Here is a 24,341-nt window from a genome sequence, read left to right on the forward strand (position 1 = left end):
GGTCGTGGCCGGTAACTACAGGCAGGAGATCGCGCAAGCAAAGGCAGGAGAGCACGGTGTCAGCTGGTAAAAGGACCAGAAGGCGGCAGTGCGGGGGTTTTCCCCTTGTGTTTTAAATCGGACATTTCGGGAGACACCCTGGGCTGTGAGGGCGGTGAGGCGCCGCGGGGAGTTCTGGGAGCTGTAGTTCCCGTGCCCCGCCCGCCGGAGGCGGGGCTCCCACAATGCACCTCGACCAGCAGTCACGTGACCCGCGCGCCGGGCCCGGCCGGGCTCCGCTTCCGTGGGGGTTCGCCCGCGCCTCTGGGGGCGGGGTCTTCCTTCAGGTAGGGGCGGGGCCGGCGGGGGGGGCGGGGCCTCCGGGCGGCGGGGGTGTGGCCGGGGGGGGGCTTGGTCTGTCCTCTTCCTCCTGTTCCCGGGGTCACGGCCGGCGTCCCGACCTCCGCGGTAATAAAATGCGGTAATAAAACCCCAGCGGGCAGGGGTGTCGTCTCCCCGGGAGGTGGCGGCGGCGGCGGCGGGTCCGCGGTGGCGCCCGGGGGTCACGGCTGTGCCCACAGCCGCCGCTGCGGGGGAATGGGTGTCATAGGCGCTTCCCCGGCGAGGAGGTGGCGATGCAGCGCCCGATAACAGCACCTCCCATGGCACACGCAGGGCTGGGCAGCGCCCATCGGTGGCCCGGCACCGGCAGTAACAACTGTGTAACAGCGACAGCTCGGCACCGGCAGTTTGGCCAGGGCACTGCCGCTCCCTGTGGAGGAGGTTCTTTGTCACATCACTCCTCGGTGTTTCGACTGGCGTGGGCTTGGCAGCCACGGCAGCGGTAGTCCAAGGGACACAAAGCTTGAGATCATGTGGAGGTACCTGTCAGCTGGAGCTGGTGCAGAAGATTTTAATTACTGCAGGCCTGGGCAGCTTCTGAAAACTGGATTCTCGTGTTCTCAGGAACGAGTGACTGCTTATCTTTGAGGGCTGTATTTTCATGAGCTGCTCTCCTCCTTGCTTTTATTGTAAATGCCAGTTTTAATGGATGTTTCTTACTTTCTTCTCTTCCCTGTAAAGGACAAGATATTAGTCTACATGCAGTAAACTGGAAGAAATGGAAGAAAGGAAGATCAAGAGGAGGAGCCCCAAATCGTCTACCAGTCACCCTGCTCAGGTTGCTAACTCCAAGAAAAGCTCAGTGCCAGTCAGTAAGAGTACAGCCTTTTCCAACCCTGCCCCACAGCCTGCTGTGCAGAAACCAAAGTTGAAACGGTAAGCTCGGGGCGCAGCTTGCAAGCTCAGAGGAAGTGAGAGCCAGAGACTTGTCAGTGCTCAGACAGGCTAAAGGACGTTTAGACTGTCTGTAACAGTCTTGTGAACATTTTTGATGACATATCTTTTTTTACCAAAGTGATTTGTGTTGAATTTCTTGAACTTTCCCAGCAGGAGTGGTAATTGACATAACAATGTGAGGATGAACTGCTGTTGTGATAGTGGAGGAGAAGTATTTAATTAATTTTCATTTAATCTACAAGAATCTAATGAAGTAACTTTTCCAGGAGCAATAATACATTTTATTAAAGAGCAGAAGCAGGTGGGAAAAACAGATGACCTTTCTGTCATGCAAACTTTTAAGTCTGAAATTGAAGCACAACTAGCTAAAGTTAAACTTAAATTGACATGTGCTGCTCTTGAGTTGAACCAGATACCATTGTTGGACTGCTGATTGTTTCAGCATATAGACTATGGGCACATGGTGCTCTGAATAAATGTTATCTTTAGAGAAAAGTGTTTGAGATCCAGGAATTGTGATGTTTTCTTGCAAGAAAGGCTGTAGAGAATTTTTGGCTCATCTGATGTTTGTTGCAGTCTGTAGGTGTTTGCGACAACAGAAGTGTATGGTTTTTGAGGGGTTTCTCTCAGGCTTAGAGTGTGCAAAAGCTTTTTGAGTGATTTTGTGTAGATAATGGCTGCCCAGGTAACTGGTGGAATCAACATCCATGGAAATGTTCAAAAAACATGTCGATGTGGCTCCTGGGGACATGGTTTAGAAGTCAGCATGGCAGTGCTGGGTTTATGGTTGGTTTCTGATTTTAGAGGTCTTTTCCAGCCTTAACGATTCTGTGATATTGCCCCATGTGTCATTGCTGGGTAATGATGGTCCACTTTAGATTATTAAGATGGCCATCATATACATGTGGTCCACTGATGCTTCCTACCATTAGTAGGAAAGCAGATTGTTGGAATCTTTCATTTTGCAGTATCAAACTGTTAGGAGAGTGATGTCCTTTATTTTTAAGACAAGCTGGTGGTGATGCAGTTTTTATCTTAAAAAGACTGATTATGTATTATGTATTTCCCATTTCATTTTCAAAGCCCAGATGTACACTTTTCTTACATTGCAGATTCACACTGAAAGTGAAAGCAGGAAGTAATATTCGGTTTATTTTTTTTTTTTCAGTGTAATAAAAGAGAAAGCCAAACCTCCAGGAGGTGAAGCAAAAGGGGCCCAGGCAGCACCAATCCAGCATTCTTTTCTCACAGATGTATCAGATGTCCAGGAAATGGAAAGGGGACTTCTGAGTCTCTTGAATGACTTCCACTCTGGCAAACTTCAAGCATTTGGTAAGTGCATGAATTGTGTGTGTACAATAGTTGGTTTTTATAGCTGTACAATAGTAACATTTGCTAACAAATGCACTGCATGGACAGACTTGAACTGCATGGCTAGTTTGTCACTAGACTGCCATATGAGATTACGTTTAACATAATTAATACATCTTAGTGCATTTTTAAATTACAGTCCTATTTTAAGGTTGTACTTGTTTTGAGATTATTCATATGCCATTTCATTGTTCCTTCTAGCATGGAAGCACCTTGGCTTATTTTAAGATACAAGTTTAAAGCCACTTATTTATGACAGTGTAGGAAGAAGTAACTGTATTTAGCACCCAGTTTTGCTGCATATTAACACTTTTGACTACTGGTAACAACTTCTATGAAATCCAATGCAAGCTGCATTTTATCCAGCTTATTCTGCTGCCTTAGTTTCTTACTATTCTTACTGCCTCACAGTTGATGGAGGTTTCAGAAAAAACATCACACGTTTTTGCTTCTTTTTTCCCTTGCACTAAGTAGAAAGATGCACATGTGCTTTTGCAAGTTTAGTGTTAGGTCAGTGTGTCGTGTTAATTCCACACTGATTTTACAAGGAAACCTGAGAAGTCTGTCTTATATAAAGTACTAGTTAGAAGAAAGAAACCCCTAGATTAATCAAAATTAGAAGTTCTGTTGTGATCATATTTAAAGCTAAAAACCAGGACTTTTCTAAATCAGACTAAAATTCAGGAATATAGAAAACCTCTGAGGACATTTAGTAGTTATTTTAAGTTCAGAACAACATAACATCAAACAGGATGACAGAAACTTCAGTAGTGAGAAATCACTGAGAAAGGACATTTACTTGTAAATTTGATGTTTAAACTCCTCTGACATAAAAAGCTGCATCTTCACACCTTCATTTGCTCTCTCAGGTTTCTTTATCTAAAGTTGTTGCTCTTCCTTTCAGGAAATGAATGTTCCATAGAGCAGATGGAGCATGTACGGAGTATGCAGGAGAAACTTGCTCGCCTCAACCTGGAGCTCTATGGGGAGATGGAAGAACTGCCTGAAGATAAAAGAAAACTAGCCAGTGATTCCAACCTGGATAGGCTGCTGTCAGATGTAAGTACTGGGCAGGCAGAAAACGTGGAACTTTGCCCCCAGCATTCAGCTCAGGAAAGCACTGCTACTGGGTGGGCAGTGATTTACAGCTGAGGAGAACATAGTTCTGTAATGAACCAGTATGAAAGCCCTGCCCTCATGTTGGTTTTGAGGAAACACAGGACCTTGTTTGTATTTGTTACAGGCTGCTTTGTTTTGGTGAGTGGAGCAGGCAAGCTGCAAGCTGCCTGAGCATGTAGGCCTGTTTAGAGACAGCCCAGGTACCAGGGGACTATGACCATTTTCCATGTGGTCTACCCTCCTACATCTGAGGAAGATGACACATAACAGGGAATATACATCTGTATATCCTACACTTTCAGTCTCTCTATTCTCCAGTGTATTTATATAAAAAAAAAACTACTAAAAATTTCTTTAAATTTCCTCAGATCAGCAGATTTTAACTTAAATTTGGAACTTCGCTCCTTGTACAGAATTCAGTGTAGGTTTGCTTTGCTAATAAATCATGCATTTCAGCCCAAACTATTAGTTGTTTCCTTAATTGTTTTAATATATTTATTTCATCATACCAGCATAATTGTTGCGTTTATTTGACTAACAGAAGTGCCACTTCTGATACTTTCTACATTTATATTGCAGCTAGAAGAACTGAATTCATCTATGTATCCTTTTCCTAAAATGTCTATTTTGCATTATAGTTATCGTTAACTGTAATCAAATTAGGGTGTGTTTCCCCAGTAACTTTATAGGAGTCAAGTCACTTCAATGACGTCTTTTCTTTTAAATTCATGCTATAATACAGTATGGATCTTGGGTTCTTCCAGTACATAATTGACTGGATCTTAACACTTGTAATTACAGGTTGTTTTTTTCATGTGGTGAATTACTGAGCTACCGTGTACCACTTTAGACAACGTGTTCACCATTGCTGGCAAAGCCCATCAGCACCACGGTCTTTTGACATGCACCTTGCTGAGACATTCAAACATCCATAGTAATACTCCCATTGTATTCAGAAGTGTCTGTCCCATTGAGAAATGAATCCTATTATCTTTTAGTTTTTTTAGAAATATGTGTGGTTGTTTATCACTGATCTGACTGTGGGTAGTAAACTGACCTAATTTTTTATTTCTAGGGTCAGATGCTTCAGCAGAGCTTTGGTAACTGAACAAATGTGTGCTCTTAGCCCACACAGAAGAAGATAAAACTGAATTTCTTAGCTTGTCTTTAACACTGTGCTGTTGATAATCAAAGGTGACAGTTGAGGGGCGTCGCATTCAGTTTATTCCACAGTCTCGTTATTTCCATTGTTACACACTTTGTTACACACATTGAATAAGCTGAGACTCGGGTTTGGGGCTTAAGGTCTTGCACTGGTATCAACATTTCCTGCATATCCGTGGAAGGCTGTTTAAGGCAGACTTCATAAAGAGCACAAGTGGAATGTGGTAATATCACCTAATAGCAATAAAAATAATTTGCTATCCCCCTTGATCTGCACACTAATTCTGGAAGTATTGCAATGTTCAAATCTCAGTGAGGAATATTAGTCTACTGGTTGAGAACTATCATAGAACTTACTGGAATGGAATTTGTCGGGACTGGTGTATACCCCAGAGTAAGCACAGTTTCATATAGCACTGTTATCTTGTTTATACCTTTGAAAGTGTTATTCCTTAATGGTTTGCTTCAGCCAAAAACTACATTTAGCAGATGCTCAAGATATTCCAAATGGTACCACGGGCTGAGAGAACAGCTTTGTCGATTTGGGTTCTCACAGAAGCTTTTCATTCGTTTTTCCTGACAATGGAATCAGGAACAGTTGTGACTTTGTGTTGGTTTGTTTTCTTTTACACAACAAAGAATCGAAGTGCAAATTCAGGTGTTTATTTTGCACATTCCTCTGAGCACCACATTATGTCAGGGCTCAGTACCTAGAGTTGTAAATTATTGTCATGCTGTGCTTTTTATTATTGCCTTACTTAACAGAAAAATTGGGGAAACGGGGAAGCACATTTCTTCTTAGTGTTCACATGGTTGAAAATGATAAATGTATACAAGTTCACTGACATTTCTCTAGTTTTTAAGAAGGTAGTGGTAATGTTGCCTTACTGATCATTACATAGACAATCTGCACACTATATCTTTAGTGTTTTGTTGATCAGTGATGCCACAGATTAATTTATTGTTAATAAAGTGAAAAATTTTAAATATATGATGTTTCATTTAGAGAAGCTGCTGTCGGTTCAGCTGTGTTAAGAAGATGAGTTCTGGCATTGTCCGAATGTTTGCAGAGTTTACTTTTTTCCATTACTGTGAATAATTGTAAAATGTCACTAAATTAAGAACTAGCGTGCATGCTAGCAGTCCACATAATTTAAGTACTGTGAAATTCCAAAATTGGGTAAACAGTTATTGTACAATAAATCCAGTATATGCAATATTGTAGTTATTTCTATGTTGTAAATAGTCTGGTATTAACTGGTATAATCTTTCTGCTCACAGTCAGAGAAAAAAATTCTTTATTAGTGTAAAATCAGGCTGGTTTTAGATCCAAAATTTCTATCCTGGTCCATCAAACTATACCTTTGGTTCTAGATTTACTTTATATTGAGTTTTTAGGTAATACATTCAGATTCTGTATTGTATATGCTTACTAAACAAGGAATGAAATCTTTATCCTTCTACTTTAGCACAGAGCTTTCATCAGCCCGATGTGGACATGTGGTCGGAGAACAAAAAATGCCTTTTGTTCAGCATCTTTGGAGAAGATGCTTCTTCAGCCACAAGATGTAGTTTTGGATTCTGTTATCTCTGGCTCTGATCTGAATCACGTGTAGTCCCAAGCCTGCATCATGCAGCTGGGGACAGAAGGATCATTTAAAAACCACAGGGTTCTCTGGCTACAGATTCAGCCTTAAACATTGTTATCCCCTGCCTTACCTATCAGGCAAATCTCAGTGATTAACGAACCAGCAGGGATCCCACTTCTTGTCCCCTAAGGATGTTCTTGTTCTTTACACAATTTATCACTGTTGAGATTCTTTAGGAGTTTTGCTGGTAAAAGTACCTCGGAGTCCTCACCTGCAGCTAGGTACGTACCTGTGATGTGAAATCCAAAGTGAGCTTAAGAGAACTAGAATACAACAAGCTTCTCACAAAGTAGAGCAAAGATTGATGTTTGTTGTTTTTGGGGTTTTTTTTCCCTGTCTTTAACCAATTATTGAGCAATTATCCTTTTCTGCACAGTATCTTCTCATTGTCAGCACTATGGCTTTGTTTCTGGGCAGACTTCTGAACCTCAAGCAAAAAAGCAGCATTTTTCAGCCTCATGCATCACTAAAGGTGTGCAAAAGTGTAAGGCCAGTGATGGTGGCGAAAGTCACTGGCAGAGCTGCATTTATACAAACAAAGTGACATACTTGGAGCTCACTTGGATGCAGGAGCAGAGCTATGTGCTCACTAGCAGCTTAGTGCCAGTGAGTGCAGTGTATTGCAGCATTGTAACACACAGTGGTCCCAAACCACACTTTTAACCTCAGAGTTTAAGTATTCTACAACAGAGGCAATTCTTTTCCATTTTTGGGCTCTGTCATCTAACTCTGCTTAGCCTTATAACTTCAAACACATTTCAAATCACTTATAAACATGTTGGATGTCTTGATCTCTTGTTTCTGTAACAGTTTATGCAAGTACAGAGCACATAAGTATAATCTGAAATACAGACAAAACCAAATAGCTTTCTCAAGCAGCTGTTTAGATTATATAAGATTTAACCCCTTTTTCTTTGATCACCTTAAGGCCACAGGCAATCACAAGACAAAGAATGCATTAATTGCAAATAATTAAGAAATTATTATTCCCTTACCTCCTCCTGGATACAAATTTGTGGCTTTTATGCAATCCATTAATGGTGTAAGCTTGCTAACTTTTGGATTCATACAAGAAAATTCTGCACCAAGATCTTTGAGAGACTGAACTCTTATCTGGTAATGAACTAATCTCATTCCTAGGCTCCTGCAGGAAAAGAAAAAAAATCTATTGTAATATATTCATGGACAGTCTTGTAATTACAAAAGTGTGTAAGAGGCCGCAGAAAATGAGTGCCTTTTCTGTTATCTTGTTTCCTGAAGAACCGGTTATGGAGATAAAAGTGTATTAACATTAAATGTTTAATATATTTATCAGTGTGAGTTTAGGTCACTGTTTTGGTTTAAACTCACACTGATAAATGGGTTTGGTGTTTGAAAGAAGATGCTCTTTGCTGCATCACTGGTCTAGGTTACCTCGCTCCAAGAGACATCTGTGGAACCTCAATGAACTAAAACAAAAAATAAAAATCAGGAAGAAAAACTAATAGAAAAGTACCTAGGAGAAGAGGATTTGGAAGAGGTGAGAGTCAGTGGTATTAAATTAACTGCCTCATTTTTCAAAAACAGCAAGAGAAATTATTAAGGCAGATGTCTTTTGTTTAGAAAATATACTGAACTCTTAAAATAAGTTTCAACATAAATAGGAAAGGACTGGTATTTTTTCCCCCCTGTGTTTATTCAAGTAGTAGATGTACACAAACACTGACATACCCATGCTGAGTTATATCTTGATATTAAGTTACCAAATAAAAGAGTTAACAAATAAAAGCCTCCTTAAGTCTGCATCATGACCTGTAAATTTAGTTCAATCAATAAGAAATTGGAAGTATTTACTATGGAGTTCAGTGGCATGTTAAACTACACACAACATATTGAGACTTCAGAGCTACAGCATTCTATTTTATATTGGCTACTGATTGTTAATGCCTATTCAGAATTCCCACTGATCCCAGTTCACCACTGTTACCTTGCAATTCAAAGTATTACACCTTACATTAACATTAATGTATACAGGGATTCTGCAGCATCAATGTAGGATACTTAGCATTTTTCACATGCTTCAACTCTTGAAACACTATGTATTTTTACTTTTAGTTCTCTTCATTGTAGAAATTTAAAAATGCTGCCACACTCCTCTCTATCACAAAGCAGATAGAGAATTGAGTATGTCTTTTATTTCCTCAAACACAGGTTCACGATTTTTGCATGAATTATGCTCTAATCTTATACATAAAAAAAAATTTAAGGAAATGTCACATTTCCCATAAAAGGCAACAAAACACAACTCTTGTCCTGGGACAGGAGCAGATGCAGGAATGCTTTGTGCACATAAAGTCTCAAGCTTCTTACGAGAAACCAAACCTCCTGTTTTCATGTGGGTAATTTCTGTAGATAGCAACTACTGCAGGTGTCACAGGTGCTCTGAGAGTACTTTTTTCCTATAAAGGAAATTATCTGTCATAGGGAAGCTGGGCACAGAGCTCATATCTTGAAATTGCTGATGGCAGCTGAATTTGGCCAAGGCTATACCACAGCACAGGAAGATGCAAGCAGGCTTACAACATGTCAGAGTTGTTTCTTCTGAATATACCTGCATTTCATGACTCCCCATGTGATTGAATCTGGCACTTCATGCCACATGTCACAAACATGAATCAGTTCTGTCCAAGTGCAAACACTTAGGTCTGAGTTCACGCACTGTTGGGGACTGCTAACACAGAATGTGTTTTAGCCAGCAATACTAGAAATTCATTCCTTTTAAGGTACAATTACATTCACTGTTAACGATCTATGCCTTCAGCATCTCACTACTGTCATCACAAAACATGGATTTTTGCACAGCCCTCTTCTCTCACTATAAACCCCAGAATAGTTAACAGGAATAAGCACATACCAAATCCTCGACTGACTGCCCAGAATTACCAACCAGCACGCAGCATAAAACATCTGATAGTGGAAAGACATCAGAGCAGGCCCCATGTAACAACTGCACTGGAAATGAGAGAAGATATTTTTATTAGACCTGTATCAAGAAAGCAGAACAATCTAAACACAGCTCAAGCCTCAGCTGGCTCTCAGGACTTATGAGAGACCATCAATTGTTACAGTGAATGCAAACGGGCTGCAGATCAGCTGGCATATTTTAATTAGTTGCATGTTTGCTTCTTTGCTCTTGAGAATATGCTACTTACTCCTATACTGCATCTTATAATTTCTTTAAAATGGTTAAAAGCTTGCAGGAAAAAAATACTGCTCCAAACATCACCCTTTCAACTTTGCTTTTGAAGAAACAAAAGATATACCTTTTTTAATACAGCAGCAGAGAAACTGATTGTATCACTCATCTTAAAAGTTAATGCTCTGGACGTTTAAAGATAAATTCAACACAAAATATAAAGTAAGTCTTGGAATGCAGTGATTGGTAAGGATAACAGAGTATACTGCACATAAGAAACAGCAACAGAAATGCAAGTATCTGGGCTCAATGCAATTTGTTTTTTGGTGCAAAAGCACCTTGATAGAGGAGCTCAACTTCTCTCTTCATCCTAATTAAGTACCTGGTACATCTTTGCCTTCTGATGTTGTCTTCTCCAAAGAAGCACTGGCAGCAGATGCACTCTATATTCTGTCTTTAATATCAGGAAAACCATCAGGAGACTCGGTTTCTAAGGTAAAGCAGTGTCTTTTAAAGTTCTAGATTGTCCTGAAAAAACTGTTCTTGGAAGCTCATGAATCTGCTGCAGCAGATCTGATTTAAATTTACAGTCATGGATTTAGGAAAGCATCTCTTAATACATGGCTTCATGGCTGAAGTCACAGCCAAAATTTGGATTTTTTTGCAATGGAATGGCCTATGCAGCATGCTGGCATCAGATAGGACTGACCTTTCTCAGTGAGGGAGGAGAGTCTTTGCTCAGGAACTAGTGGGGCTTATTGGCAGAGCTTTAAACTAGATGTGATGGGGGAGGGACACACTACTAGGCTTGTCCCTGGTAAGCTGGGAGATGAGAGATGCAAAGGTTAGAGGGATGGGGTGGTAGTCAGGGCTCTCTGCCCCTTACTCTGAACTGTGCTGGCCACACTGGAGCACACTTCCAGTCTTACAGAGGCTACCCAGGGACCCTTCTGGTAACAGAAGCCAACAGGGAAACACCAGGGAAGTATGTCACAGGAATTAAGGGGTGTACCTCTCAGGAAGGACCGATTCTGCAATTAGGCCAGGCAGGGCAGATTTCCATATTAGCACTGAACTTTGCTGAAACAAAGCTTTACAAAGAGACTTGTGGCACCCTTCCTCAAGAGCTGTAAATCCCTCTATCTTAAGCTAAAAAAAAAAAAAAACAACTATATATTTTTAAGGGTTGACTCTCGATCAAAATTTTAAATCTTTAAAAGTTAACCATTGTAATAGACCACAATTTCCCCCCTCCTATTTAGAAATAGCAAGATTAGTATGAGACCTCCAATTTACAGCTCTTTAATTGTATTGAAACAACAAAAAACAGAACATGAAATAACCAAGAACAAACTAAGGTTTCTTCACAAACTGGAAGGCTGTGACCAGAGCGAATAAAAGAGTAGTTTGCAAATAATCTGGCCACACTGATCAATGTGATATATTGCAGCAGCAAGCCAAAGGCCAAAATGCTGAAAAGACTGAAAATTACAGAATACTTGAACAAACACAGTCTAACAGCTAAGCATGTGCCAATAAAAGAAACATTTATATGGAACCCTAAAAATTGCAATGCACCTGTGAAAGAAAATGGATGTGTGTTAGAATAAAAATCCAGCCTTCCAGGTTAAAACCATTCAGGCTACGACCGCAACAAATAAATATTGTTTCATTTCTGTCAGGATTTTCAATCTAATTTACTGTAAAATAAACCTCACAGAAACTACAAGAAAAAAGTAAGTATTTCTTTTAGTTTTAAGCTGGCAATTCAGCTGGTTCAATATGTAACCTTGGCAGACCTACTTCAACTTTCATTGTTCTTACAGGAAAGAATATGCACCCTAACTGAGAAAATGCCCTTTTCTTACTTTCAGTAGGCTAAAAGTTTTAAGTATCTTAGTACTTTCAGAGCAGTAGTACGGGGCAGAATAGGCTACCAAAGCCAACAAGGTCTGAGATAAAAGCTGGGCATTTATAAGGTCTTGAATTCAGAGATCCTGAGGATCTTAACAACAAAACCTTGCACTGGGTTACCTCTTAACTCAAGAATGAAAAGGAGTAATAAGCCTTACAAACATCCTAAATAGTAGTTTAGAAAGAATAGGCTGGAAATTAGTAGTAAAATTAGTTTAAAAAAGTTTAAAAAGCCCAACTAACTTGGCTTATATTTTACAGGATAACAGTTTCCTTTGTTCTCATTTGAAACCTAGGCAGATTTTAGATATTCTGACAGACATATGTCAAGAGCAAAGTCAGCCCAGACCATAAACAAATTACTAAGTTCAGTCTACCCCTTCAAACACAGACAAACTTCTTCAGCAACATGCTTTATTCTGCAGCCTCAGTAGTTTGCAGGGTAAAGTTGAGATCGACAAGTCCACATTTATCATGCTGGACACAAACAGGAATTTCTCACAGCTCGTTTGATAGAAGAATTAGTATGAATGAAGGTTTGCTTCCACAGGATCCCATGTTGGGACTGAAATTTCCAAGACAACTACAAGTAAATTGTAAATCCACATGAAACAAGAATGAATTTTGTATCAAGACTATTTATGCAACTTCACGGCAACTACATGTACTGTACTACTATGAGTTTGCACCAGGCTGTACTTTCAGGTTTCAGGAATGCACTTAAAATACAGACTTGTTTGGAAAGAAGGTTGCATACATGCACAATTTCCCATCTACTGGGAAATTTATATGCCCAAGTGAGAAGTACACAGAAATACACATAATTTACCCAAACATCATCCAGTAAGTTCATTTTGAAGTTACCAGCTTCATCATCCAATCACATGGATGAAGCATAAAAATTGCAAATTTCAACCCTATTCTTCCTTAGTCTAAACAGACCAGCTAAATAGGTATTCAGACTTAAAAATAAACACATAGTATTTGCCCAACATGAGCTGGACAACACCACTACATCTTACTGACACCATTACATGTAGTTGCAAGCTTCCTTTGGATCCAGCATTCACTCTATTTGCCAACGCTCTCCTTTTATCCTTACTGTTGGTTTAAAGTGTGAGGAGAGAAATACAAAATAATAGGTAAAATAATACATCCTAATGCCATTTTCATAAAAATTTTAAATCCAAAATCCTAGCTTGGAATCAACATCACATCTACTTTCTGTTTTAGACAGTACTCACTTTGATTTATTTCAGATCAGGACAGTCTTGACCTGACAGTTAAAATGCAACTCCACTTAATAGGTACAATTCTTCTCCATATGTGAAAAAAAAATTTTTTTCTACTGTTCTATGTGAACAGATACTTGCAAAAAGGAAGTTTTAAAACTTCAAAAGTTCAGAAAACTTCAACTGCAATGTTGCAAAAAGGCCACAGGAAAAAAGGATAGAACTTTTCATGTCAAAAGTACCAGTTTCGTGAATGTGTTTTTAAGACATTATCGACTTTAGTATGTTTCTTGGTTAGTGAATCCACCTATAGAAGCAACTTGGTGAGACCACAGAATCCATTAAAACTACTAGCCTTCTAATTTTGAAAAAATTACACGAATTAATTCTGCTTCTCCACAGGAATTTTCTTGCTTCAATACTACTTTATCCCCAAAGACAACGTGCAGAGCAAACTAGGGAATATGTTCCTTTTAGGTACCCTTCTACAGCAAAGGGACCTCTTGACTCTTCTACGATCTCTTAGTTCCTTCAGATCAGAAGGCAGGTGACCAAGTTCCTTCATGAGGGTAGCGAAAGACAAATGGATTCAAGCTCTAGGAGAAGGGTTTGTTGTAAACGGAAGCACTCTTCTTCCAAAGGCAGGATACATAACAAAAAAACAAGCTCAAGTTTGTGGCATGTCACTTGTCCATTTTCTGATAGTATGCATTGAATGACTTCCTATAAAATCCTTTCATCTTTTTCTTGAACTACACACTGTATTTCCATACTTAGACTAAACTCAAGCCTTGCATTAGTTCAAGATAAGCAAAATAAGGCACAACAGCACTTACTGAATTTCACAGCAGTTTAATTAAACCCATTTCTAAGATACCATACGGGTTCCCAAAATCTTTCCTTTGCCTTCTGCAGATAAATCATATATATTGCTGAAGCTACCTCCTGTACCTACCTTTTTTGCTATGTCTGACATAGCCAGTCATGTATGCTAGACCTTCAGAAGCCCATAGGCAAGTGTTCACAGCAACTGTTGTAATGTTTGCTCCACTCCCTGTTTCCCCAACTAAATATCATGAAAATAATTGATTTTCAATAAGTAATCAATTTATTTGCTCAATATGCAACTGTTCTTTCAGATGCTAGTCATTTTTACTTGCCTTTTGAATGAATACTAAGACCACAGGGTCCTTGCAGAAGACATTCCTGATTCAGAGTGCAGTTTCTTACAATTAACATGTTCCACCCCACGGGCCATTCTGTCAGTTTAAATGCAGTGTTTCTTGAGCCAAAGTGTGAAATACAGACTGCTGAAGTTAGATGACAGAAAGCAAAAGCCACCACTGCTGCTTTATGGGATGTACCAAAGAGTTCACATCCACTCTGGAGTAGGACGTACCTCCGACCTCTGTCAGCTCCTCTGCAGACTGGGAAACAACTACTCCAGTCACAGATGGTTCAACAGTATTGCCAAAATTTGGCTTTTCATCAATGTACCACTGAACGTCAGTTCAAATTGCTGTTAGTGTTTATGATATTTTGTTAATTTCCTAGGCCTCAAATGACTAATTTCAGCTGTGTTCACATTAGATGCATTCTTTATATCTTTAAGAGTGAAAGTGTCAAAAACATTCTACCAGAGATGAAAGAGAATTCATCTAGCTTTCTGTGCTCTAGTATGCTGTTAAAGCGTGATAAATAGTACTGACAGCCTTCTTAAAACTTTGGATCTAAGCTGTAGGATCACAAACTTTGTATGTCATAGAGTCATAATTCTGAATTTTTTATTATCATAACTAAACGAAGGCTGTTTTGGACAATAAGTTAAATGCAAGATAATACCTATATACCAGTAAGCTGGAAAAAAGTACCGTAAAATCTCTTTGGAACACACTAATAATGTACAACCAGGTACAATTAGTGTACAATAAGTATACAGTTTAGGTAAAAATAATTTACAATCTACCTTTAAAGCAGAAATTGTACCTTTAAGGTCATTTTGCCAATTTAAAGTAATATTACTGAAAGGAAATTACATTCAACCCCAAAACACAAGCAACTAATTCAAATACTCCTGTGAAGTTTATATTTTGCTTGTGCACTAATTATTTGGACGATCCTGTATAGTCTCATTGGGTTACTAGTATATAGACATTATCACCATTTTTCCTATATAACCCCTACTTCATTGTTTTCAAAGACTATTAAGAGAACATAAGATTAAATTTTTTTTTGTTACTAGGTAATAAAGTCCTTGGGTTTCATGTGTTTTCTTATAGAGAGGTGCATTATAAATGATTATACATTGATATCCTTGGTAAGGCAAGCTGCACTTCTGCTTATGAAATTAAATTTTATATCTCCAAAAATGGAACTCTGGGAGGTATAAATGAACTCAACTGCACACAGCCTGATTTGTAAAATATTTAAGTAACATAAGCATGCAAATATGTTTAAAATACACAAGTTATTTTTCGATCTTCGACACACAGTAAGAATGGTATTGTTATCACTCACTTGGAAGTAACATGATTTTGCATCATATTATGATTTCATGAAACTACATTCTACTAGAAACTAAGACTAGAATGAGTCAGGAATCAGGAGACAGTGATTTATTATTTTTTACCGTTTAGGAAAAAGTGATTAAGTCTAGGTCACCCATCAAGTGACACTGAGAGACAAACTTTTTACATAGCTGAAACCAGAAGAGTAATTCACAACTGTGCCCTAAACACAGAGTGGAAACACAGCACACCCCATCCATAAGGGACAGAGACATCACACAAGAAACAAAGCTGCAAATTTATTTTCTTTAGTTTTAAGTTTTTATAACCTCAACTCTGTTTATCCCACATAAGACATATTCAGTAATATGAGTTCTTCTAGTTCATACACTATACAATTGCAAGTAAAATGAGGTGCACGTGAAGTACAAAAAAAAAAAAGAAAATACTAGCTTACATTGGATAGACTTGAAATACTGCTCAAAACAAAGTGGCTTTTCAGCTTTTTACCTTTGCATTTTGGAAATATTCTCTGCAGTCCAAAGAGAGGCAACGAATGGAGAAAAAAGCAACTCCAAAGCAGATGGAACAAAGAGGCACATTATTAAGAGAAACAAAGGAAACGCAAATTGAATGAGAAAAGAGACACTCCTCCAGTCACAAAGTCCAAAGAAAAACATTTTGCAGATGTTTCAGAAATGCATGCTGCTGTCCATCCATCCCAGCTGGGTACATGAGTCATACTCCACACTATTTAGTAGTCTACATTTATAGTTGCAAGAGAGAGAGCACCTCTCTTGTGCTGTACATAATTCCTTGCCCCAAAGAGCTTACAATCTAAGTTCATAAAAAAGAATGCATCAAGTAGCTGGATCAAGATCAAACAAATAGAGAAGACAGGAAGATAATTTTATAAGGGATTAAAACTGCGTTACATTACTAAGTGAGGTAACTTCTGAACATCATTGGCAGTGATGTTCTTAAGACATAAGTTGTTTTTCAGTTAGAAGCTCTTCTGATCATGAAAAACTAGTTTAAAATGTACAGAATGATGTATTAAAAGTCATCAACCAAAATTCTTAAAAATAGACTTGTTGGCAAGACACAAAAATGCTCAGATTGCCTAAGTTCTTCACTTGAGACACTAACCTGTCATTCTACTAGAAAGATATGGATGTTAGAGAAATTCATATGTACATGTAACATTTGAATGTAAAAGGCTTTTTACATTTAAGTTTAAAATGTTAAATTCTGATTTAAGAATCCTGTTGCTATTAACATATGTTTAATACTTAAATATTAATATGAAAATAGTGCTATTTTAAAAATGTATTTTAAACTTTAAAATAAACTATGGACAAGATATAGTTGGTTCAAAAGATCAACATTCTTTAACTGCAGTGACTCACTTTTCCCACTTCTTAAAAAAGGGGAAAACTTTTTCCCACTCTGTTCCTGCTCCTTGTCAGTTGAAATAGAAGTGATCGGTCCATCAACTTTAAAGTTTTTTAGTTTAGTTTTAGGGGGGTTTTCACTTGTTTTCTTGGGGGTTTTTTCATATTTCCCTATTTATATAGTTTTTTGAAGTCAGCTTTATATGTAATTGATATGTCACTCTCGTGTCCATTTAGCTATAATTTCTTAATGCCTTTATGTGCAAATAGAAAGTACCAACTTTGATGCAACCATGACATTCTTTCATTCCAGGGAATTTTGCTTTGAATTATATACATAAGCCATCTGCAACACTTCCATGACATTTGAAAAAATGTTGGAGTAGTTATAGTGGTAAAAATTCACAATTATCCAGTCTGTGTACGATGAATACACAGAAGAGTGTGTGTACTCACTTTTCTGTGGAAGAGAAAAAAAGAAATATTTGGTTTTCAGTGTAACAGCCATAACCAGTAGAAAAATCTGACCCGAACAATCCTTTTGGAAGGGAAGTAGATGTTAGGAGAATTTCATTTAAGCACAGAAGTGAGACAGTGAGGTTAAGGACTGACAACAGGAGATCATTTATCTTTAATTTTTAAAGGTACTCTCAAGGAAATCAAACCAGAAATGAAGATTAAAGAACTATAAATTTCTTTGACCCAAGTCAGTATTAGCATTTACTTTTTTAAAATTACATTTGTATTAAATTTGCTTATAGGAGGATACAAAAGGTGTATAGCCACAGATTACCAAGATAATTTGATCACTTCTGACAGGGAAGAAAATGGTCAAGGGATTATGATCAACCACTTCTTGTACATGACACAAAATTACAAAAAAATCCCCTGAAGGCCTGTAATAAAACCCTCCCCCTTATTTGAATGAGTTTCAATTCCCAGGTAAAGATGAATCAACAAAATTAAAATATTGTGCTGTTTTATTGGTGTAAAAATCACACAATTGCTAGTTCTGATTCTGCAGAGATACATCCATGCAGTTAAACATCTATGATCCCACAGCCAGAAGAAGCCATTAAATAGAATATCTGCTGTTAGTCAGCAATTAATGCAAATTTACATATGAGATCAAAAGGTGTGTATCGTACAATATACAACAAATCCCAATACAGTACATCAACCTGAATAGCAGGATACACTCAAGGAACTCTGTTAATAGTGAAGTCTGTCTATATGGCAGAGAAATAAGGCCTGGAAACAAGATGACAGAATGTACTCAGAATTCCTAAGAAGCAAACTGTTCATTTTTTGTTTTTATTTTTTTTTTTTCTGGGAATTAGAAGTTTATAGAGGTATTGACACATTACTTGACAATATAATTTGTTATAGTGAAGACTCGTGGATGTGATCTGTTATTAAAAGGTAACATGTGAGACATGCAATTACAGGTGGTGCTTAGGTAATGTGTAATTAATGTTTGGGATCTACACCCAACTCTTTTCACAAAAGGGAGAACTGAAAATGATCTGTTTGGCAAACTACCAATTGTGCCATAAATGTTTATATGCATGCAGCTGGATCGGGATCATGAATGGATGAAACGTGAACACCTGGCAATCTGTGGTTACATACTCTATAATGTATGCAATGAAAATCACAAAATCCAATCCAGTTGATATGGCAAACAGCCTGCAAGAACTCTCCCAACCTGAATAAGTTGGTGAATTGCAAAGAGGCAGGCTTTCTAGAATTGCAAACAACTTTCCAATTGCGAAAGGCAGCTTGGGAAGTAACACTGGCTGATGACAGATCACTAGTTTGTCTCTTTCCTGGCACAATAAAATAAATGCCATAGTGAAAGAAGAGTTTATGTGCTTAAAGACAACTGATTAGCAACCCTCTTCTGCAAAGATGTTTCAACAGGAAAAAAAAGAAACCACTAAAAAATTCCAGTTGGAAATTTTGGCGACAAACTCTGCAAACTCAAGTCCAACAAAGATCACAAGATGCCCACAGAAAATGATGTGAGAGGCAGTGTCACATTCAAGGAAAAAGGTTTTTTTTTCTCTCTGTACTGAAATTAAAATACTTAAATACAAAAGTGGACAAACTGACAAAACAGAACCACAACATTTAATGTAGAACAGAGCGCACTGAGCTAGATGCATGGATATTTAAATAGGCCTTGAAACCAATACCCCTTTCAAAATTAGTAAATTCACAGTTAACGGCAGTAGGCTTAGAGGTGAGAGAAGGGTCGAAGTTGTTCCAGTTGAACTTCCAGGGAGATTCTCTCTTCAAGAACATCCTACAAAAGAAAGATTTTCTACTGACTGTCCACAGAGAATGGAGTATTAGAAATTTCTTCATGAGATTAAAACTGGTAAATATCAGCTTCAGTTTTGAGAACTAATGTGTTTTCTAGAATCTGGTAACTCCTCCCACAATCTGAATAGATTGGCTGTCTAGTAATTACTTATCATTGAAAATCAATACTTTGCTCCAAGGTGATGCCATTTAGAACTTTTTTGTTTCTTTCAAATCACCCAAACCCACACAGCTGTAATCAGATGCAAACCCAGCTATAATATTTTCAAATGAAGTCTAAAATATTAAGGGGGTAAGCTCTCATCTGATTCAGTGGATTGGAAACTCACAATTTGTTTTCCCCTGAGTTTTTCCTCTTATGTGAAATTTATACCCCTTGACTCTCATAAGCAGTAACAACTGAAATTCAGGCTTGGTGAGTTTTTAAAATGGCCTAACTTCCATTCTAGACATGTTAACATTTTTACATTTAAGATTTTTTTAAATTATCTTGATAGTTAAAATTAGGTATCTTAAGATAGGAAAAATGGCAAGAGAAGGACATAAGGATGGTACCTACAGATAGCTCCAAAATAATGACAGCTGACCTAGATAAACAGATGACTATTACTGTACTAATTACTGAGCTGCAAGTTTTGTATTTCAGATTACTATACTTATTTAAAAATATTTATAATTTTTTCAAGAGTTTAAGGTTTGCTTTTTCCTTGAAAGGAACACAAACCACTTCAGGTGCTCGTCTCAGTACTGCCTTTCAAGTATATGATGACCACAAGAGATAGCTTAGTATTAAGAATTTGAGGCAAAATTTTAGCGTAGCTGAAAGCAAAATCAATGCACTGAAATGTGTGCTTTGTAGTAGCAAAAGCATCCTTTGTAATTTCACAAAGCTTGTCACCATTAGGCATATTTGATGACCTACAAAAAGAGCTAAATATTTCACGTCAATATCATCTATCCTGTATATCAGTGGTTTGCAGAGATGCCTGTTACTGTGCATCACTAACATCTTGCTCTCTGAGGCTCTTCTCTTAAGCAGACAAAGATTAAGGAATTACCTTTAGCTGCTGCTGTAGTTCACTATTCAATCTGGCCAAAACAGTGTTGGTTTCTTTGTTACGTCTGATTGATGCCTGAATTGCCTTCTTGTCTTTCCCCACTGATCTGAGAATATATTAGAAGTATTTTAGTAAGTCATTTTGCCACTTAGCTAAATATCTCATTTATTTTCGCCCTTCTTTAAGTGAGCGGAATCCCCTTTTCAAAGTTTTTTTACTTGTTACATTGTTAAATTTTCCATCTTCTGCCTGGTTTGATTACTCATGTTTATTTGCATGGAAACACAGATATATGTGTTTCATATATGCATACATAGTTGGTTTCAATCAAAGAGCAAGCAGCGCATTTTAAAAATTTGTCATAATGGACTTTTTGAAGTCCCAACACACTGTACCACATTCATTTACCTCAAAGTGAGTAATGTAATAGACTACTTTCATGCTAAGACACAGAAACTGCACATTTTAGAGTGTTCATAGCAACCATTTAGAATTAAACACTCCATATTAATACCTCCACCACTTAATTATGACATACTTGCAGAAGTTAAAGAGATCCCACTTCAAAACTCAAGATCTCTAAATGGTCTCCCACTAGTAGAGGCTTTGTGATCTTCTTTAAAAAACAAAAACTTTAAAAATTGTTTAATTATTCTAAATTAAACACACAGAAATTGTTTGCAATTCCTGGAACAGAAAGCGTGTATGCTGTTTAAATGTAAACTTTCCAGTAACAGATGTATTTATACACTTCTTGGGTTACCTAGGAATAGATGGCTGTGAAGCAAGAACAGCAGCTATGACACCTGTTTTCTGTGTATGTTCCTCAGCTTCAGGTCTTAGCTCATCTTCTGATTTTAATCTTCTACGAATAGGCTTCGGTGGTGGAGCAAGTGGGGTAGTGCCTTTACCCTGGAGAGGAAAACACAGCCTATTAATTCTCTCAAACTATATTTCCCATCAGATATTTTCTGATGGACATTAGCTGCATTCTCAACACGAAAAAAAGTACTAAATTCTATCCCCTGGTGAAAAGGCAGTAAGTTGCTACACACTGACAAAGAACTGTGCAAGCAGAAACACCATGGTACAACACAGTACTGCAAATACACAACTCAGAGCACACTTTCCCCCCAGTAATTATGTGTCTGCAACCAAAAAAAAGCTAGTGTTAATCAAGTTCTGTACTAAGCGTTTTGATGTTTCAAAAATTTGAACACTTACAAATATCTTAATTTTCTGCTATCTTGAAAATAAAGCTAATAATCATCTGCTGCTGTTGCAAAAATTCACCATACATGTGCCTATTTCAAGCATGTATCGGACCTAAGAAAACTGGGTTCAAGTGGAAGCATATAAAGTTGCTGTTGCAAATCAAAACAGACGTATAATTTCATATACATCAGACAACTGCACTCTCCTTAAATGTGTACTTTGCATACCACACTAGTGGGGACATTAGCTGGTGCTTTGTCTTCAACTCTTCCATCTGCTTTGGCAACTCTAAGAGAACCTGCAGAATCAGAGGGCTTCTCAACCTAAAGGGATATAAACTGTATTTAGAACGTTGCCTAAAAAAACCTACTTCTTAACAAATATTTAGTTTTCAACAATCGGAATAAATACAAGTATGCTGTGTTTCCGGATACATGAATACAGTTAACACCCAAAAATTCCAGTTCAACTCTTCTTTAGAAGCACAAGTCCAATGTTATGAGGCCCTGTACAGTACAAAAGAGGCTGTGGCCTGATGACAAGCTGCTACAGCTGTTTCTGCTATTACAGTACCACCATTATTCTATTTGTTACTGCCAAAGGTTAATCCCTCCAATGAACACAATGTGACTGTTCCCCATCCACCTCAATGCAAAACAATCAGCAAGCTTAAATTAAGCAGTTTTCAGTGGCAGCTTAAGCTAACATAGCTGGTTTTGCAACGAGGTACATGGAGAGTGCTCAAATGGTTCTATGTCATTGACCTTCCTGAACAAGGGAAGCAAGAACATGCTGCTGACAGTTGGAAGAACTTTAAAGCAACACAAGTACTTCTGCACCTGAGGATGCAGAAGTGCCCCAAAGAACTTACAATCTGGATGAAAGCTACAAATTATGAAGGGAAAACATGAAGTGATTCCTGTAATGGCAGTTGGCTATTATAATTGGAAATTAATAGGAATAAATCCTGAGGCTTTCAAACTTTTAAGTCCTATGTTTGTAGTAGGAAACAAGGGTTTGTAAACATCTCTAACCATCTACTATAAAAGGATGCCAGAGCTCTATTCAGTTTAGCTGTTTGTCCAGTGGCTTTGAACAAATGCAAATTAATGAAATTTTAGCAATGTTTACAACACTTTGACAGTCATCTCCTCTATTAAGACATGTAGTAGATAATTTTGAAGGCTGGCAAGAATGAGCAGAAGAAAGGTTTTGCCTGTGCTAAGTCTTACATGAACCAACACAATTATGTTTGTGCACATATATATGCTACTAAGTACAAAATCTTCTGAATTGCAATCAAGAATTGAGATAAAAAGAATTTCTTTTGCCTAGGTGTTTGGTAATTACCAAGTAAGTGCAGCAGTGTGCAATGTAATTGCTTTCTAGCAATGGATTGGGGCACCATCAAAACACAAAACAAAAAACCTGAACAAACAACAAACCACTGACAGAAAACAGTAGGTTTTAACAAAGTTTCATAACTGTTAGTAGTATTAAACAATTGACAAGGTCTTCATTTCTGCTCACCTGCAAGACTTCTGAGTGTGTTTCAATTTCATCTTCTTCTTCTTTGTTTACGCCTGAAACAGCAAATGCCTCAAACTGGCTGAAGTCTGCAAAATTTGGCTGTTCTGGTATTTGTTGAGGTGAGGTACTGGTATGAGCTATTAGGCCTTCAGCATCTACTGGGCGATGCACATGAGGACCTGCACCCTGCAGTAAAATAACAAAAATATACAGAGAGAGCATTAAAGATTATTTTCCTTTTCAGTGGACAAAAATTTATGTCTTGTCAGTAGGACAAAGTGCATCTCATCCAAGACATACACATGGAAATATTTAAAAGAAAAGGAAGTTCAGATATGCTACTATATAGGGAATAAGACCAAAGATGGATGCAATGTAGCACTAGCTAGACTCATTGAACAGTAGATGTTTCTGTGACAGAGCCAGGTTAGCTCTGTGGGCTTGATACAGATTTTGAGTTTAGTTCCATAGGGAAACATGCTTATGTGATCATACTGTATGGAATATGTCTGTCATCGTACCCTCCTCCTTTGCAGGTAAGTTTTGAATCCTTGCATATAATTTCTGAATCACTGACTGACTTCAGTTGCTGGTAACTCAGATTCTAACAAGTAGCTGCTGGTGAAAGAAAACCTGAAAAGTAATTTTAACTGTCCCGTGTCAGATCTGCATAGCAGTTGAAGGACTTATGTGGGTGAGATAAAAGAAAAAACAACTTTTTCAGGATTTGTTTTGTACCAAATCACTAACTGAAATCACTCAGACTAAGACTGCAACGATCACCAAGTCTATGACAAAGGAAGAAGTGGGATCACTCCTTTTGGGAGCAGGCATGTTACATAAAACTGTACGCCGTGCCAGACAAATGGAAGACAAACCCTTACTTTGCAAATCTTTGAAAGGCTGCTCTTGCAGTCTCTGTTACGGCCTATGTGCTATACAGGGATAGGACAAGAAATGTGAAAGGATAACATTTCTCTCTTTCCTACAATTCAGAGCTCTAGAGCCACTCATTCCTCCTCAATATTAACTTTAATCCTTATCTGTGGTTCTACCAGAAGCACTGCTTAGTCAGGAAAGGTTAACATTCAGTTATAGTCTAGGTTTTGGCATCATTCACATTCTGGTGGTTTCAAAAATATATCAAGCAATGATACTCATTTCACAGGTAAATTAAGATTCAGTTAGATAAAAATAATGCACAGAGTTAGAATATGATTTCTAAAAAGTGACATCACCTGTGAAGGCTGTGGTCTTGGAGGCACTGCAGGGGGATAGGCAACAACTCCAGCCTGTTGCTGTCCTGTAAAAGAGGCATCGCATTTGGCCAAGATTGTTACTCTGCACATTAGAGTGCTCTCAAATTTTCTTAATTATCAACATGAAGAAATGCTGCATTTTGCCTAC

At 38.0% G+C, this 24,341-nt stretch overlaps 2 protein-coding genes across 7 annotated transcripts in view; one reads left to right on the plus strand and one right to left on the minus strand.

The window, feature by feature from the left end:
* Positions 1-203: 203 nt before the first annotated feature.
* On the plus strand, positions 204-15,217 carry CCDC28A (coiled-coil domain containing 28A). Of its 6 annotated transcripts, XM_027670206.1 has the most exons (6): positions 344-460; positions 1,063-1,257; positions 2,447-2,610; positions 3,554-3,708; positions 4,348-4,370; positions 5,402-6,160. In XM_027670206.1, exons 2-6 carry the CDS (start codon positions 1,100-1,102, stop codon positions 5,454-5,456), a joined length of 555 nt encoding a protein of 184 aa, XP_027526007.1. In that variant the 5' UTR covers positions 344-460; positions 1,063-1,099; the 3' UTR covers positions 5,457-6,160. The 6 variants fall into 6 exon arrangements, with proteins under 6 accessions (XP_027525981.1, XP_027525990.1, XP_027526007.1 ...); XM_027670212.1 differs by lacking the exons at positions 4,348-4,370; positions 5,402-6,160 and adding an exon at positions 15,182-15,217; XM_027670180.1 differs by lacking the exons at positions 344-460; positions 4,348-4,370; positions 5,402-6,160 and adding an exon at positions 204-326 and having other exon boundaries at positions 3,554-4,227.
* A 471-nt stretch (positions 15,218-15,688) lies between these two features.
* Positions 15,689-24,341, minus strand: part of REPS1 (RALBP1 associated Eps domain containing 1) — a 61,470-nt gene continuing 52,817 nt past the window's right edge. Inside the window, exons 15-20 of the mRNA XM_027670230.1 lie at positions 24,173-24,237; positions 22,935-23,120; positions 21,632-21,727; positions 20,953-21,101; positions 20,190-20,295; positions 15,689-19,111 (exon numbers count right to left, since the gene is read on the minus strand). Coding sequence (XP_027526031.1) covers positions 19,043-19,111; positions 20,190-20,295; positions 20,953-21,101; positions 21,632-21,727; positions 22,935-23,120; positions 24,173-24,237 — 671 coding nt within the window. The 3' untranslated portion in view covers positions 15,689-19,042. The remainder of the gene's footprint in view (positions 19,112-20,189; positions 20,296-20,952; positions 21,102-21,631; positions 21,728-22,934; positions 23,121-24,172; positions 24,238-24,341) is intronic.

Source organism: Corapipo altera, unplaced genomic scaffold, assembly GCF_003945725.1.
Source record: "Corapipo altera isolate COAL_440 unplaced genomic scaffold, ASM394572v1 2b, whole genome shotgun sequence".
NCBI classification, from domain to species: Eukaryota; Metazoa; Chordata; class Aves; order Passeriformes; family Pipridae; genus Corapipo; species Corapipo altera.